The sequence below is a fragment of the Aulonocara stuartgranti genome, assembly GCF_965226115.1.
Source record: "Aulonocara stuartgranti genome assembly, chromosome: 11".
NCBI classification, from domain to species: Eukaryota; Metazoa; Chordata; class Actinopteri; order Cichliformes; family Cichlidae; genus Aulonocara; species Aulonocara stuartgranti.
In genome coordinates, this window is record NC_138947.1 from 445940 (window position 1) to 463579 (window position 17640).

Here is a 17640-nt window from a genome sequence, read left to right on the forward strand (position 1 = left end):
CATCATTAATGTTAATTAAGCAATATCACATGAGAGGGAATGCTGTTTTTTAATATGAGCACTGCTGTGATTCGGTCAAAGATAATCATAACATAACATTCTCATATGATATTATACTGTTACTTTGCATTCTGCTATTCAGCATTTCACTGTAATGATGACAATAAATTGAATCTAATCTAATTTGCATATCAGTTAACATCATACATATATCTCTTTGGTTTTTCATTTATATTATATCATTTCATTTTATTCCTGGAATCATATGTTTTTATTATTAGACTTTAATACTCAGTGGTGTCACATACTCCTCTCTTCAGATGCACTGTTGAAGTTTCTAAATCCCACCCCTGGGCCATCTACCACATCTACCGCTGCTGCCTCCACTTCAGCAGCACAACCCACCAGTTTTGCAGCAGCATCAAGCAGTGTTATTGTATTTCATATATTCATTTTTTATTTTTTTGTATTCATTTATTTATTCATATATTTTTTTATCTTGTTAATTATTCTGATTGTGAATTTGCTTTCTTTAAGTAAAAAAAAAAAGGTCAAAGACAAAGCTATTCGGTTTCTTGTGAGTACATACACTACACTGCCGATGTAGGGGGGCGCCACCTAAAATCTTGCCTAGGGCGCCAGATTGGTTAGGGCCGGGCCTGGCTGGGACACATCAGACCTAACGAGACAGGGGGAAGCAAAACTAGATACACTGCACACAGGACAGGAACTATCAAAATAAAACAGGAAACACACAGACTCAGGACACACAGCTTACACAATGAGTGGGGAGACATGAAACGTGGGACATGGGAAATCACAGAGTATACACTGCTGAGGTAAATACTAAGGGAGGAACAATCACTAAAGAAAGCCAAAACCATGAACAACAATAAGAACATAGTGTTACGTTACGTAGTTACAACGTTTGAAACACAAAAACTCGTGACAGCATCCATCAATAGATAAATATGACACAAATAAAATCATGACTTTATTATAAATAACAGAAGGACATTTCTGTTTGTGGGTTCATTTTGAAGCTTCTAGTATTTTGAAGCACTGTGTTATTAATTCATTTATTTCACATGCTGGGTCCACGCCCTCATTTTATGTTTGGCAGCGTTTTAGTAGGTAAAAGCTTAGACATGAGCTGAGCTGCGGTTTGGGGAAGGCCTCGAAGGGGCCAGGCAGAACCCGTGTACTACACAGAAGTGAAGAAGTTGGAGAATTGAAAAGGGAGGGTGGGGCTCGTAAATGAGAATAAACAGCTTGCAGAAGTGGGGGAACATATAGAGATGAGAATCAGAAGGGGCGTGTTTGGAGGCGGGGTCACACTCCTGAAATTCCGATACTTAATCTCCATTATTTGTTTCAGGAAGTGACCTTAATTGGTCGCGAGTGCCTAATGCTAGTTAGACTGACTATCAGTCTGCATCCACACATACTGCTAATTAGTAAAATCCAATCTAAACCGTAGAATTTCTCTCACTACAACTGGAGCTCCGCCTCCACAGATGCTCTGTTAGTACAGAGGTCATGATGGAAATATGTTATATGCAAATATATTTTTGTACATGTTAATATTTCATACATGTTACTGTGTTCTGTTTGCAGCGAGAGCAGCGACAAACTGGAGCTCAGTTCCTTCTGTAGGTTGTTAGGTTTTGTATTGTTGATTGTCATTTATGCTTAGAAATATTTAACCATATATGCTTAGAGGTGTATAATCAATTGTGTAGTGATAGGATGTGTGATCTTTAGCAGGCTGCAAAGGCTTGGTGTGTATTCCACACTGGAATGCACACCTACATCCTGGGAGCATGGGAAGAGGTCGTACCTTGTTTTATTGTTTTATGGTAGGATAAACGTGGCTGTATCTGTTTTAGGCTAAGTGCCTTTTGTTTAGATGAACTGTTGGACTTCCAGACCAGCAGGTTTAGGGAAGTCATTTATGGGGTCACACTCTGACCCCACACACACACACACACACACACACACACACACACACACACACACACACACACACACACACACACACACACGGTACTCTTTGTTTGTATGTAGACGTCATATGTTAATGACCCTATGCATATTCATGTAACCACAATAAAAGGAGTGCTATGGGGAACCTGGCTGAGAGTCTGATGGAGGTCAAGTGGTGGGACGACACTTGGCTCCAGGCAGGTCTCCCTCATGCATGAGTAACACGAAGAACTCTGCCTACTTGGTGTTCAATGCTTTTGCTGTGTAATTATATTGTCTTCAACGTTCCAGCGAATAGGTTCAAGCTACAAACCTATCAAGGTACACCCATAAAGGTGATTCTGATGCCACACAGAGTCACGTCACGAGGTCGTCTGACTGCTCTCTCTCTCCCACCTGCTCCTGTGTTTCTGTGGCCACGCCCTCTGACCTCTCCTTCCTCCTCCTTCTCCTCCTCCTCAGCACCAGCAGCAGCAGGACGGCAGCGAGCAGCAGGAAGACCAGAGGCGAGATGGAATGAACTCTGTGAGAGTACGATGACTCCGCCCTCCAGTTTACCCTCAGCCGGTTGTCCAGGCTCAGGTGAGACGCCTCACAGGTGTAGTTGTGTTTCCTCTGCAGCTCCTTTTCGTCGACCATCAATGTCTTCCTCACTTGGTAGAGGCCGTTCCCATTGGGCAGCACCGAGCCGATGCGCAGCTCGCCTTCGTCCACGGGCTGGCCGTCCCGCAGCAGGCTCAGGTTAATGTGGCGAGGGTAGAAGTCAGTGGCCAGGCAGGTGACCTGAGCCCCGCCCACCACTTGCCTGGTGATAAAGCGGAGTCGAGGCTTCACCCTTCGCATCACAAGGTGCTTCTCGCGCTCCAGGAAGTGTTGGAGCGTCCGCACACAGAACGGTAGATATATGTTTGAATACAGCATCTGGAAGGATGTTTTCTTTAGGGCGTCCCACTGGATCTCCCAGCCTTCCCTGACAGCATACGTGAAGTGGGTCATGTTGTAGAGCAGGCTGTCGGCGTCCTGCCCGTTGGAGCCGTCTCTGAACATGATGAGTGCCGGCTGGCCGTCCTCCAGTACCTCGCAGCCCGTTACCCTCTGCTGGACATGAACGCCATCGATGGTCAGGTTAAAGCGATGCTTCACCAGATTCAGCCTCTTCTTCATGCTGGAGTAAATGTCTCGTAGCACAGTCACGGGCTCCTGGCCCAGGTTGAGTTCCGCTTCGTGGTCAGATGCCGTGCTCGCCCTCATCACCCGGTCGACCTTTGAGTCATAGTATCCCACCTGGATGTCATCCAACATCAGAACAACAGTGAACTCTGGGAAGTGGGCAGAGCCTGGGATGTAGGAGGCAAGCGCCCAGAGGGAGTGTCGTCCTGTGCCTGATGGAACAAATTTACAACAATGTTACTTAAAATAACGTAAAACTTCAGGCTAATGTTCCCAAAGCTCCCGACCTCTGGGCTCTACCCTTCCCCACTACTGGCTCCTGCTGAACCCGATTATCATGCCATTGGCTGAGGTCGGAGTCCTGCAACCAGTGGCTGCTCTCCGTGGCCTGTGTAAGCACAGTGGTTGTTGTGTTGGTGTGTTGGCCTTGTTTGAGACATTTCATCCCAGAAGCGTGTTCAGTTCTAAAACCAAATGGTAAAAAGTCCCAGGTGCTTCATGTGCTTCATCACATGAACCATTGTAAAAAAAAACAAAAGCATGTAGGTCATTATCAGGTTTTGGGTGAAACCATTGTTTCACTCTATATCACAGGTGTCAAACTCCAGGCCTCGAGGGCACAACTGTACCCTCAAACACAATAATAACATGGACTGAACCACCACTCACAACCACTAGCACTTTATATAGCCTCTGTAGAAACTATCTACACCCTCACTTATCTTAACTGCACTACTGTATAGCTCTGTGTAAATAATCATTCTGTACATTCGATAATCTTTAATCCTACAACTGTTTACAACTTGCATAGTTCCCATTTCTGTATAACTGTATATCTCAGATTCTGTAAAGTTATTTATTTCATATTCTGTATAGTTTTTCATATTTATATCCTGTTCATAGCCTGTACATAGCTTGTACTCACTACAGCCTGTACATACTTATAGTTATAGAATATTCACAACATACTTCATACCGTGTACATTATAACTGTCACAACCTGCGGGGTCGGCAAGGCACTGATCAGCAATCTCTCTCCCCCTCCCCTGTTTTGCCGGGGCGGAACTCATGGCAGGTTCACGCCCTCAGCCCACGCCCTCCCGGATCATGCACACCTGGGCCTCATCAGACCAGCTGGTATATCAGAAGGAGGAGATCAGCTGTTCAACGCTGGATTGTTGTGAAGACTCCTGTCAGTACACGTCGAGCCCTAGTTTCCCACACTTCCGCCTCAGAAAGTAACATTTGTCTCTCTGTTCTAGATTCCCCGGACCCGTCCCCGTGTTTCCCTGTGTGGAGCGTGTAAGAGGTGGCTGGTCACTAGCGGAGAGAGGTTGGCGTGAGCGTGTGTGTGATCCCCTTGTTTTCCCTGGAGCCCTGGAACCCGTCCTCGCACATCTTGTATATAGCACTGTCCTCGCACTGCCTGTAAATACACTTGGTGAAGATTTTTGTGAATAAACGGTCTCTGTTACAACACACTCCGGAGTCCTGCGAGTGGATCCTCAGAGCAACCCGTGACAATAACATACCATAATAGACCCATTTCTGTCATGGTTCGGCTGTGTGGCAGGCAGGAGAAGGACCCAAACGCAAACTCACGGAGACGAAACGTAAACTCAAAAACACAGCTTTAATGCTGGCATAAAGTGAAACACAAAAAACAGTACTAAACTTAAACTGGGGAGACTAAAGCACGAGGAGCCACAGGGAAAAATCACACAGCTATGAGGGAGACTACGACACTGACAAAGAGAAACACAGGGCTTAAATACACAGAGGGATAACGAGGGAATGAGACACAGAAGGAGGGCACAGCTGGGAGAAATCAGGACTGGACAAGACAGAGACGCAAAACTAGAAACACTCACATGAGGCATGGACCTTCAAAGTAAAACAGGAAGTATCACACAGAGACGCGAACTAGACACAGTGGAGACAGCAACTAAGAAACAGAGACAAACCATAAGGCAGAGGTCTAAGAACCAAAATACACAGAGGGAAATACTCAGCTTTGAACACAAGAGACTAGACTAGAGGGAGTAACAAAAGACCAACCATGAGAACATAATGCACAATGCAGGGTGACAGAAAACAAGAAACTCAAACATGCAAAGACCCACAATAAACAGAACAGAGGGGGCACAGAGAGACATGAAGGGCAGGGGAGACTTAACATGGGTTGAAACACAAGGGGGAACTAATAAGCAAATGAACATAGGAGGCCTAATGAGCTAAACATACTATAAACATCAAAATGAACTAGAACTCAAAACACTGGGTCCTAAGACCCAGGATCGTGACAATTTCTGTAATATACTTACATATCTATACTATTGCTAATATATATTGTAATATATCTATATCACTAAAGCACTTCTGGATGGATGCAAACTGCATTTCGTTGCCCTGCACTTGTGCATTTGCAATGACAATAAAGTTGAATTCTATTCTATTCTATTCTATTCTATTCTATTCTATTCTATTCTATCTTGACAGCAAAATTATTTCAAGCAAGGAAAATTCATTTCTGCGTGCAGGAAATGTGTTTTAATGTTTGCTATCATTCAATTTCAATTTCAATTTTATTTATGTAGCACCAAATCACAACAGCAGTCGCCTCAAGGTGCTTTATATTTTAAGGTAGATCCTACAATAATACATACAGAGAAAATCCCAACAATCATATGACCCCCTATGAGCAAGCACTCTGGTGACAGTGGGAAGGAAAAACTCCCTTTTAACAGGAAGAAACCTCCGGCAGAACCAGGCTCAGGGAGGGGCGGGGCCATCTGCTGTGATTGGTTGGGGTGAGAGATTCATATACACACACAATAACAGCCCCTCTCACTCAGCTCTGTGTGCTGACAGACCTGCCCCACATGGCTGGGACATTTGACCTCAGAACTGAAGAAGCTTCTCGAATGAAACGTCTTCAAGCAACTTAAAGAAGTCCAGATGCTTTTCTTCCCGAGCTCCTTAGACTACTCAGGGATTAATAAAGTATTCTAGTTCTGATTTGGTGTTATATAAATAAAATTGATCTGAACTGAATTGAAAATTTAATATTTTTGATCAATTATTAAATGATTTAACAGGGACTTATTAGAACTAATGATTAATAATTAAGATTGAATAGTTTTAATCTTTGGTGCAGTTGAGGAGGGTCTATTGTTATTTCTTTGTAGATTTTTATGCTTAAATGGTTTCTTTGGTTTGTTTGCAGATGGCCCGGGAGCAGAAGCTCCAGAGAGATGGGATTTTAGTGGCATTACTAACTGCCACTAAATTACTTACTGGTGCAGGTTCCGCTCTTCGGCAAAGGTTTCTTCATTTGGTTCTGTCCAAGGCGTCCTCAGGTGATGCGTTAACGGTCTAAATGTCTTCTTTGATTTTGTCCAGCCACTGTTTCTTTGGTCTGCCTCGAGGCCGGCATCCTGGGTCGATCCTCGTAGCCGTTTTTGCTACAGAGTTCTCATCGCTTCGAATCACGTGTCCATACCACCTCAGGTGGGACTCGAGCATCTTTTCCTTTATTTGGGCTACACCTAGTCACTTCCGTATGTCCTCGTTAATAACCCGGTCCCATCTCGTTATTCCCATTCTCCATCGGAGCACGTGCATCTCCGTGTTGGCCCGCATTGACCACACATGAGCAGGCCCTAAACACCACGGAGATCGTGGTGTTTAGGGCCTGCTCATGTGTGGTCAATGCGGGCCAACATGCGCAGCCATTTTCCCATGAGTCGATCTGGCATTTTTGTGTCACAAAGTACACCAGTGACCTCTCGCCATTTTAACCAGGCTGCATCATTCGTGCTCGGACATCGGAGGTGATATTTCCGTTGTAGCTGATGACTGAACACAGGTAGCGGAACTTCAACTCTGTGTTATGATGGTGCCATCAGTTTGGGGAGTCTCCTTCCAGGTATTCAGTCTTTTTCATATTGACCCCCATACCATAGTTGTCGAGCCGGGTCTTCCAGAGTTGAGTTGTCGTTTGAGTCTCTTCCCTGACCATATGAAGACAATCTTACCAAACAAAACGAGGCACACTGATGTCTAGATTTCACATAATTTCATGATGTGGTAAATGATGAATACCTGGGAAAGGAGAAGTGTGAAATCTGTCATGGTCCTGAGTCTGTGGACTTTTTCTGTTTGTATTAGTTATCCTTGATTTCATGATGTGTTTTTGCTCGTCTCTTGGTTTTGATTTCTGTCTCTAGTATTCCCCTCTCCTCAGGTCCTTTGCATTTCTTGTGTTCTAGTTCTTTGGTTGTGGTTCTGTGCTCCTTCTGTTTAGTGTACACTCATCCCTGCCGGTGTGTTCCCTTTGTTCTCTGTCAGCTGTATCCCCTCGTCAAGTCCGCGTCTGTTATGTTTCCTATTTTACTTTGAAAGTCTGTGTCCTATGTCAGTGTTTTGAGTTTTGCTTCCCCTGGTGTTGTCATGTCAGATTACGCCCAGCTGTGCTCTCCCCCTGTGTCTCATTCCCCTCTTTATCCTTCAGTGTAGCCCTGTGTTTCTCCCTCATGCTGTGTGTTTCCCTGTGTGCCTCCACGTATGCTTAGTTTTCCTGATTCCCAGTTTAGGTTTTGTATGTTTTTTTGTTCAGTAATAAAGCTGCTTTTTGACTTAGACTTTCGCCTCTGTTGAATCTGCACTTTGGGTCAATCCCTGCCTGCCACACAGCCCTAACATGACGAAATCCTTACAAATGCTGTCAAAGTTAGGGTTTTTTTTTTGTTTTTTCTTCCTTTTCTAAAATCAAGTTTGAATCCAGTTTTTACACGATGCCGAGCAACATTTTAAATGTACAGAGAGATTAAAAAGTTTGAACCTGTAAAATCAGTCTGACATCACAGGTCCATCGGTGAAATCACTAACCATGTTTTTATCTTTTACCTTTGATTTAAAAATGTGACATTTGAGTCTCTGAATGATTGAATTAATCAGGACGTTGAATCGAACAGATAACCAAACACTGACAGATACAGGTACAGTCAGACAGGTGAGCACAGCAGCTTTCACTACCTGAGCTCATGGTGCGGTGGAGCAACAGAGACATCAACATCAGCTGCAGGACAAACATGTCGATGAAGCTGATCAGTCCTGATCTATTCCGGTTGGTCCTGATCCGTATTCGATCCGTCTGTGTCTCAGAGAGTCTTCACTTTCATTTTCTGAGCTCTGAGTTCCGGGGCAGTTTAGGCCAATCAGCATCCTTCTTTCACTGTCTCTGGGCAGATTTGAGGATTGTGACCAATCAGACAAAAATAATAAAAACGGTTTGCATTCTTTGCCACGGCTGCAGCATGACCAGCTTAACCTGGACTGTTTGTCCAGCAGCTGCTTCTTTGAGTGTGTCCATGAACACGTTATTAAAAAGTCGTTATTTGACTTCCTGAGTTTGTAAAATGAATAAAATCTGCTATTCGGTTTTTAAGTGATGACGTGATGAGTCCTGCTTCCAGGCCCGAAGTAGTCTGCATTTAATAAGGCTTTTGTGTTTTTAATATGTTTTAATGCTTTGTATCTTGTTCTATTTAATCTCAACAAGCCCCTAAAAACAGTCAGTGATTGCTGTCAGCCTCTTTCGGTTTTATTACCGCTAATCGTTTTAAAGCTCAGTTTTAAACCTCACGATGTAACTCCAGCCCAGCAGCAGTATATTAATGACTAACCTCGTATTGTGGATGGATTATCTCAGTTGTTCTCCTGACTGAAGTTTGGTCCGTTTACAGCATCCTGCCATGCGATTACATTTGTCCCGAACCATCAAGTTAACTTTTATCAAGTGGAAAAAAGTTAGCGTTCATCCTCCAGCTTCACTGTGTTTATGCTAACATAGCTGTGTTGCTAGCGGCCACGTAGCACATCATTATATACCAGCTAGCCCAACTTCAGTAACCCTACAAACGTCACTGCTGTTTAGTTTCCTGTCTTCATTTATGTTGGAAGTGATAGCAGAGCTGTACGTTTGAATGCTTCATAAATCTCTCAGTCAGAACATGCTACATCATGTTTAGGTGGAAGCTAGCGACCTAACTTCCTGCTAACTTCTAACTCTGTTAAATGTAATAAATTTGGTTTTCATGGATGTTAAACGTAATTGTTTCACCTGGTAAAGCAGCAACGCTGATCATTTTATTAAAGATGAAAGAATTTAGAAGTTTTTCAACTCTCAGTAATGCTACAGTGATCATTTGACTTTGGGACCTGCAGCAGAGTTTGGGCCCAGACATGGCTAATGACGTCAGACTTAAAGACCTGATTGTAAGGAAACAAGAAGGAAATGAGCCTGTGACTTTCTGCCCCAAAAGTGTCAGTGCTGGACTCATGCAGACACAGATAATCCAGAGTACATCACGGTCAGGCCGACACAGGTGAGCTCTGAAACAGGCTGAAGGGTTCAGGTCATACTAACTAAAGGTGCAGGTAAATATTAATAAATAACAATCATAATAAAGCAGAGGCTCGTTAGCGACCTGCTGACCTGTTGTCCTTAAAGTGAGTGTGGAGCTGCAGGTGCAGTGTGTGGATTCAGACATTAGGCTGTGATACTGACCTTTGCCCTGCTTTCTGCCTGCAGGCTCTAAAAGTGGAAGCAGAGCTGGAAACATGAGTGGCTGAGTCAGAAGCTGTCACGCTGATCCTCAGCCAATCACACACCACCGCTGACACACACACACACACACACACTGGTTTTCATATCTTAGTGAGGACATCCCATTGACATAATGCTTTCCCTAGCTGCTTACCCTCACCATCAAAAATGAATGCCTATCTTGTGCTGATGAACTCAGTCCTATATTTCAGGTTATTTTTAACAAATCCTTGCAAACACAACATGTGCCCTCTCTTTGGAAAGAAGCAGTCGTGGTTCCTGTCCCTAAATCTAGTCGTCCAAAAATTCTAAACGACTTCAGGCCTGTTGCCCTCACTTCAGTTGTCATGAAAGTCTTTGAAAAAATCATCAGAAATGTGATTATGAAAGAGACTGAAGGTCAGCTGGATCCAATGCAGTTTGCATACAGGCCCAACAGAGGAGTGGAGGACGCACTTTTGACTTTACTAAATCTAATTCTTAAACATGTAGAGAGTAAAGGGACTTTTGCAAGACTTCTTTTCATTGATTTTTCTTCGGCTTTTAATACAATACAGCCCCATATTTTAATTAAAAGACTTTTAGAACAGTTTGAAATCAGGAAAAACCTGGTGGGCTGGATTTTAGATTTTCTAACTGACAGGTCACAAAGAGTGAGAATAAATGGGGTTCTGTCTGACCCAGTGTTCTCCTCCACAGGTTCTCCTCAAGGCTGCGTCCTATCGCCCTTATTATTCACTCTCTATACAAACATGTGTCAGGGCAGACATGAAAACAGGGTCATTATTAAATATGCAGATGACTCTGTTATTGTCAGCTTACTGAAAGAGGGTGAAATTAACCACGGTCCAGTCATTGATGACTTTGTTCAGTGGTGTGAGGAGTCTTATCTCCAGCTGAACATATCTAAAACAAAAGACATGGTGATTGATTTTAGGAAACAACAAAATGGGCACGGAGTCACTTTAATTAAAGGTCAGAAAATAGAGCAAGTACAATCATATAAATATCTTGGGACCATAATCAATGAAAAACTGAACTTTGATCAAAATTGCAAATCAGTTTGTAAAAAGGGTCACCAGCACCTTTATTGCCTTAGGAAACTTGTTCATTTCCACATTGACCAAAAAATTTTAACTTTGTTTTATCGTTCTTTTATTGAGTCTGTTTTATCCTTTTGTTTGGTGGCATGGTTCGGTCAGACCTCTGTCACAGAGAAAAACTCTCTAAATCAGATAGTGAGATGGTCCAGTCGTCTGATAGGTGAGCCACAGTCTTGTTTAGCCTCCCTGTACTCTAAGCAGGTACAGAGGATGGCTTTATCAATCCTTAAAAATGGTTCCCATCCTCTAAGGGGTGAATTTCAGCTTCTTCCCTCAGGACGGAGGTTTCTATTTCCAAGATGCAGGACAAAGCGTTATAAAAATAGCTTTGTCCCCGTTGCTGTCACTGAATTAAATAAGAACTGTTTTTGATTCGAAATATTAAAGTATGTGTCACAGTGAGTTTTATATATTTACTAGGTATGTGTGTTTTTAAAGGGATGTCAAATGCTGTCATTTTTCTGTAAAGCAAATTTACCTTGCCTTTGGGTATAAATAAAGTTACCTTACCTTACCTTACCTTACCTAACCCAACTGTAACCCTGACACTAAAACCACATTTTGAGCCTCAAAATTACCTTCAAACCCGCAGGGACAGACATGATGTCCCCATAAGGGCTGTTGGTCCCCACAAGTATAGTGGCATGCCAATTCTCTGTCCTCACAAAAACGTCTAAACGTGTACACACACACACACACTGCAGTGAGTCAGTGGTTTCTAAAAACGCCCTTGTCCAGCGTGTCCTCATCTTTCCAGGAAAAACAGGAAGTTAAAAATACAGATGCACCTGTGCTGCTCAGAAATGCATCTGTGCGACCTCTTACCCACTTCAGTACACACACACACACGCACACATTTGTGGTCCTCTGTGTCAGGTATCTCTGGATGTTATGTGTGGACTGTTTTTTCTTGTTTATTTGACATGTTTCAGTCACGTGTTCATTTCTCCTGCCAGCAGGGGGCAGTTCAATTCAATTTAAGTGATATAGCACCGCCACAAGAACAGCCGGCTCAAGGAGCTTTATACTGTCAGGCAAAGACTACAGTGTTACACAGAAACTCCATTTAGACGACCTCGTGTGTGAGCATGCACTTTGGTGACAGTGGGAAGGAAAAACTCCCTTTTAACAGGAAGAAACCTCCAGCAGAACCAGGCTCAGGGACTGGCTGGGGTGAGGAGAGCTGCACTGACAGTGCTGTTATGAAGTAAACCTGAACATGTTTAAATCACAGAGCAGGAAGTGCCCCTCTCACCGTGTTTAACAACATCAAACAGGAAGTGGAGAACCCGAAACATTTAAACACAACTTATTTTTCCTCTAAGCTCCTCCTCCTCATCATCATTAAAGGAGAACACTTTCAGAAAGTATTTTAATTCTGAAAGAAACAAAATTCAAAGTTCATCTGACAGCCCTGCTCTGTACTTTATTATGGCGGGCCAACACTATTTTACTTTGGCGGGGCACTGCACTTTGCCATTGAGGCTGTTTTTTCAGTTTTTGTACTCATCTTCATTTCATGAAACTGTAGCAATATTTAGTTTCTACAACAAAAAGAAAATGAATAAAAGTCAACATTCTTCATGATCGCTTTATTTTTGCTGTTTGGGAACAAACTGAAAACACCCAAACATTTTCAACTCATGTATCACATAAAAAAAATAAAAAATAGGCTCTTATTTACAAAATCTTACACACAGGTAACTTCCTGTTACTACAGTAAATAATGCAACAACAAGTATCTAAAAAAAACAAACATTTTCTCTGTTTTCACTGACAGGAAACAGCTGAATCAGAGGGGAATGGCTGTCAGGTCAGATCTCGAGGCAGAGCTGAGGCTCCGCCCTCAACCCGTGTCCTGGTGGAGAGACGGGGCGTTGGACCGTTTAAAGGGGACGCTGTCCTCAGAAGATGGGAACCACCTGAGAGGAGTTCTCAGAGTTCTGATCTACCTGAAGAAGAGAAAGAAAAACGAATGGATGACATCATCAGGACAGGATTAGCTGACAGCAGACCGCCAAACGACCCCGTGATGTCCAAAGTGCTGCTGCTGTCGCTGAGATCACACTAAGTTAAACTGGCGCGCTCACCTCACTGTATACGGGGGGAGGGGGGCAGTGAAGTTCAGGCGCTCTCATTATGAGCCCACCCTCCTCCTCCTCGTCCTCGGTGCCATCGTAGTCGTGGAGCAGCGGCGTGCGGGGGCCGTCCACCCTGAGGTCGCGGTGGATGTTGCTGTAGCTGGGTGGAGCCGAGGGGAAGGAGGTCCAGCTGGAGCCGGCCTGGCTACACATGCTGCTCGTCCGGCTGCCCACGCCGCTGAACGGGATCGTTCCGATGACCAGCGGCAGCTCCAGAGTCAGCTTCTCGCTGCCGGGGATGTGCAGGTAGATCTGAGGGGGTGGGGCTACAGGTTAAGCCTGCATCATTCCATTTTACTCATTTTACTTCTGATCTTATGACAACATTAGTGGTCTCTCACCATGAGAGCGTAGTCCACCTGGATGATGTCACAGCCAAGCAGAGAGGGCTTCAGTTTGGGCACCTTGATGGTCCTGCCCTGCCACATGTCGCACATCCCAGAAATTATGTGGTTTCCTCGCACCGCCGACAGCTTCTGACGCAACACCTGCACACAGGAAACCGCACAGGTCACACTTCCTGTCCCATGGCACTCACGTCTGAAAGTAAAGGTTAGGGCGTCACCTTGGTGCGTCCGTCCACGGCATACGAGTGTTTGGCGATGATGGCAGCCTTCGGCACCACAATGCGGGAGCACGTGTTCTCGAACTTGGCGTTGATGAAGATGTCCTCGCCCTCGCAGAAGCCCTTCCTGTCGATTTGAGCGCTAATGGACACCTGGCCATCAGGGATGAACATGCAGGTGACTTTCTTCTGAGCGGAGGCTGCCACTGGCGCCTGAGGGGAGGGGGAGGAGTTAATGAGCAGCACAGGTGACATCTCACAGCAGAGCTGTGCTGCATGGCCTTATGCAAGGATTATTCTGAACTGCACAGTTCAGAATAATCCTTCTTTACTGATACTGAGCCCCCCTTACTTTGAGCTCCACCCCCTTTAAGACTACTATCCTCTGACTGGCTACCCCTCACTGACAACAGATGGGTAGGGTTCTAGCCCTCTCTATGACATCACAGAGATCAGAGAGTAGAAAAGCCTGTAACAAACTGAGCGTTTCTCCGTGTCTGATATGAACATCTAACAGTAGAACAGGAAGTCAGCGGCAGGAGATGTGCATTAACCAGAATCTACTTCCTGTCTGAAGTTTGATTCCCGGGCGTTTCGTACCAGCAGGTCGGCTCGGTTCACGTCCAGCGGCTCCTCCACCTCAAATTCCTTCTCACACTGCAGGGCATGCTCGGACGGGCGGCGCAGCTCGGCCCGCACGTAATACCGCACCGAGCCCAACTTCCCTCTGAAGGACGACACCAGGCACCTGAAAGCAGAGCAGTGGCGTTCAGCAGCATGATCAACACGCCATCAGAAAGCAGCGGCGGGACTGGAAACTCACCCGGGTGGCGGCAGCTCGAAGCCGAACTGGAAGCTGAAGGTTTTACCAGCAGGAAGCAGGAAGCAGCCGTCAGAGTCTGAGACACAGGAAATAAGTAATGAGCAACTTCCTGTTTCACATTAAAGCTCAATTCTCTGACTGCAGAAAATGGAGCTTTTACTTCTTGGGAGTAAAAAGAGCGACTTCCTCCGTTTCTTTTTGTTTTTATCCTGTCTCACATCCTGCAGTTCCTCTGGAGTCCAGCAGAGACAGTAGTGAGCCAGACCCGCAGACTCCTATGTTAAAATGAACATGTTTACAGCGTGAAGCAGACACTGCTCTGGTCCCTGAAGACAATCTCCTCCTTCATTCGTGGGTTTTTATAAGTACAATTAAAGTTTGCATTACATCAGTCAATCACTGAGAGACTGCAGGAAATCCTAAAATCATGCAGATTCAGATTCTTCCGCGTGTTTCTCTAACTGATCTGGATAATAAAGTTTTTTTTATGTGAGCTTTGAATCGATACCTGTATTGATTAACTAATTCCTGTACTGTCTGATCTCGGAGCTTCACCTGGGCTAAGCGCCTCCTCCAGCCGCACATCCTCGTCGTACTTCAGGTACTCCACCTCCTGGCTCCTCCCGCGCTTCTTGCGGGGCTGGACGCGCGCGCAGCCGGCGGCGGTGACGCGGAGGCCGTCCACCCTGCAGGGCTGCTCGGCCTCCAGCTGCACGGAGCCGGACAGCTTGTCCCCGCTGCTATAGAAGGCGCGGCCGGGTTCGGAAAACACCACCCGGAACAGCCGCAGCCTGCTGGCCGGGGACAGAACCATGACGACGGCCGAAACGGACCGGAAGTCAAGGGGTCAGAGTGTCACGGAGCGACGGTGAAATGTCCGGTTAGTGCAGAAACCGCCACCGAGGTGCGAAAACAAAATGAAATAAGGGTTTAATGAACCAGGGAAGCTGCTAAATTAGAGAACTGGAAGTGCCACCGGGCCAGGCTGTCGGTACCGTCTGTGATTCTTTCTGTAAACAACCCCGGCCCGTTTTATACCGCAGGAGGGGCGGGGGTCCCACTACCCTCCGAGCAGCACGTGCGGACAGCGTGAACTCGCCAAGCCTCTGCTACAGGGAACTCTGTGATTGGCCGGCCCAGAACGTCAGCCAATCGGAGCGCGAAGTGGACGCGTGAACAGTGCGTGAAATGGACTGTGGGCGGGGCGTCAAGCTGGCGGGCCATAAATGAGAGAGAGCGCCCAAAGAGCGGAGTCATCAGAGTGAGAATAGAAACCTTCAGTAAACAGCTCGTATACACAGGCAGCGACACCTCCATCCACAGCTTACACCCATCGCCATACACTACACCTCCATCCACAGCTTACACCCATCACTATGCCTGGGTGGAGGTCAGGGCTGGACTGGGACAAAAAAATCGGTCTGGGCATTTTGACTAGAGACCGGCCCACCAGGTATTATAGGAAAAACCATAAAGCCTTTGAATGAAAACAAACGCTGTTGTCACAGTGATGGACGCTGTCTTGTTGGTATATATGTATCAGTCTCATAAACTTAAATCTACACCATCCTCCTTATTCTGGTATTCTAAACAGTACCCGAAAGTAGACTGCTTGGTCGAGTTAACCTGAACTATCTACAACACATGGTGAAAACCTGAAATTAAGACAGAGGAGACTAGAGGTGAGACATGATCATTACTGATTACTGATGACAGATTTAGATATATTTTCATAAACCATTCATTTTCCACATCAATAAACAGCATGGCAGGGCAAAATATTCTTTCTAACATGGCAACCTTTACAAAGTGAAAGGAGATAGAAAGACAGCTGAGAAAGAATAAAACTTAATTGACTTTTTGATGGCATTTTACATACAGCACTGGTACAGTATCTAGAAAATGTGGGAAATACTGGCATCATATACAGTACTTCTGAAGAAATTATGATGGGACCCTAAAAAAATTACTATGTACAATAACCCTAAACAAAACATATTAATGCCCTACCTGGCCCCCTGGCAACACTTTGCTAGACCCGCCCCTGCACAGTTACCAGCTGTCAGCTACTTAGAAAAGGATCCTGGTGTTATTAGTCTCTCAGAAACAGTTCATAACTTCCCTACACAGAATAACTCCAGCTTTGTGTCTTTTTCATTCTAGCTGAAGTCCGGGACAAACTGTGTTCCTTTTCACTTCAATACGAAACGCATAATATTTTCTCTGAATACGAGACGATTCCGTTTTTTTTACGGGACAGTTGGAAACTCTACTAACTAACCTTATAAATAAAATAAGATAAAACAAGTTCAACATCAGTAACATCATAGCACCCGCCCAGCAGTATATAAACTCCGTCATGCTAGCTAGTACGCAGTACGAGTTACTGTAACTGACTGTAAAAAGTCAGCAAAACGAAAATAAACTCCACCTAAACTTGGTTCATATCTGACCCAGATAGACTGCAGGTCATAACTTCTTACCTGAAGTTCAGTTCATCGCCTCGGGTCTCTGCTCCTCCTGCCTTTCCGTCATCCACCTGCCAGCGTGTTGCATCTGCTGGCCTCCATCACTTGCTAATGTTACTGAATCTGTGGAAGCTCCGCAATAGCCAAACAACTGAGTTATTTTTACACATCTCCCAGCATCTGGCCAATCCACCACCTTTCAGCTATACCGTTACAGAAAAAAACGGAAAAAAAACAAACAAACCCATCGGCCCACCGGGCAAATGCCGATGGCCAGTCCGGCTATGGTGGAGCTGTACGCCATGGCTAGAACCAGACTGAGAGACAGCTCCATCCATCAGGCTGTCAGGATGCTGAACTCTCTCCCTGCTCTTACACACACCAACTCCAGACCTGCATCCACCTCTTCCCTCTGAACCCCCCCAGACATAAATAAAACAAACTGAACATCCACCATCACCCTTTCACTGACTGCCCCCCCCCACACACGAACTCTTGCCCACAGTCACTATGGTTGTGTTGGACACTGTTGTTTATGAAAGACTGCATTGTGTTGTATATTAGACTTCTATTTTTTAATCTTTATATTGTTTTACTGTAACACTGAGGGCTGTGTGTGTTTGACTCCACCCACACATACCTATACACTACACCACCACCAGCTCACACCCATCACCATCCAGCTACAGCTGATCACCACCTACAGGAAACCTGAGAGCTGACACACAGCCGGAGCTGGTGCACGGCTCACGTAAAAGATACTTTCACACTTTT

The 17640-nt window shown here is 45.1% G+C and overlaps 2 protein-coding genes across 6 annotated transcripts; both read right to left on the reverse strand.

Annotated features, from left to right (window-relative positions):
* Positions 1-981: 981 nt before the first annotated feature.
* On the reverse strand, positions 982-9183 carry LOC309717154 (hereditary hemochromatosis protein-like). 4 transcript variants are annotated; one of them, XR_014279632.1, is made up of 3 exons: positions 8194-8452; positions 1809-3368; positions 982-1777 (listed from the first exon to the last, which is right to left on the reverse strand). XR_014279632.1 is itself a non-coding variant. In XM_082551481.1 (2 exons), exon 2 carries the CDS (start codon positions 3286-3288, stop codon positions 2344-2346), a length of 945 nt encoding a protein of 314 aa, XP_082407607.1. In that variant the 5' UTR covers positions 3289-3368; positions 8844-9183; the 3' UTR covers positions 982-2343. The 4 variants fall into 4 exon arrangements, 3 of the variants coding, with proteins under 3 accessions (XP_082407607.1, XP_082407605.1, XP_082407606.1); XM_082551481.1 differs by lacking the exon at positions 8194-8452 and adding an exon at positions 8844-9183 and having other exon boundaries at positions 982-3368; XM_082551479.1 differs by having other exon boundaries at positions 982-3368.
* Positions 9184-12384: 3201 nt separating this feature from the next.
* LOC309716651 (thioredoxin-interacting protein-like) lies at positions 12385-15764 on the reverse strand. 2 transcript variants are annotated; one of them, XM_082550584.1, is made up of 8 exons: positions 14954-15088; positions 14559-14673; positions 14399-14474; positions 14176-14323; positions 13576-13788; positions 13352-13498; positions 12960-13262; positions 12385-12821 (listed from the first exon to the last, which is right to left on the reverse strand). In XM_082550584.1, the coding sequence occupies exons 1-8, from the start codon at positions 14981-14983 to the stop codon at positions 12774-12776; spliced, it is 1080 nt and encodes a 359-aa protein (XP_082406710.1). In that variant the 5' UTR covers positions 14984-15088; the 3' UTR covers positions 12385-12773. The 2 variants fall into 2 exon arrangements, with proteins under 2 accessions (XP_082406710.1, XP_082406709.1); XM_082550583.1 differs by lacking the exon at positions 14559-14673 and having other exon boundaries at positions 14954-15764.
* Positions 15765-17640: the final 1876 nt, after the last annotated feature.

What these genes read in the sequence shown, in the direction of transcription:
- LOC309716651 (XM_082550583.1), bottom strand. Translation starts at nt 15,212, where the DNA reads ATGGTTCTGTCCCCGGCCAGCAGGCTGCGGCTGTTCCGGGTGGTGTTT. An exon ending in CCGTGGACGGACGCACCAAG is followed by an intron (nt 13,499 to 13,575) that starts GTGACGCCCTAA and finishes TCCTGTGTGCAG; the next exon opens with GTGTTGCGTCAGAAGCTGTC. An exon ending in AGGTGGACTACGCTCTCATG is followed by an intron (nt 13,263 to 13,351) that starts GTGAGAGACCAC and finishes CCACCCCCTCAG; the next exon opens with ATCTACCTGCACATCCCCGG.
- LOC309717154 (XM_082551479.1), bottom strand. Translation starts at nt 8,251, where the DNA reads ATGTTTGTCCTGCAGCTGATGTTGATGTCTCTGTTGCTCCACCGCACC. An exon ending in CCACCGCACCATGAGCTCAG is followed by an intron (nt 3,369 to 8,193) that starts GTAGTGAAAGCT and finishes TTGTTCCATCAG; the next exon opens with GCACAGGACGACACTCCCTC.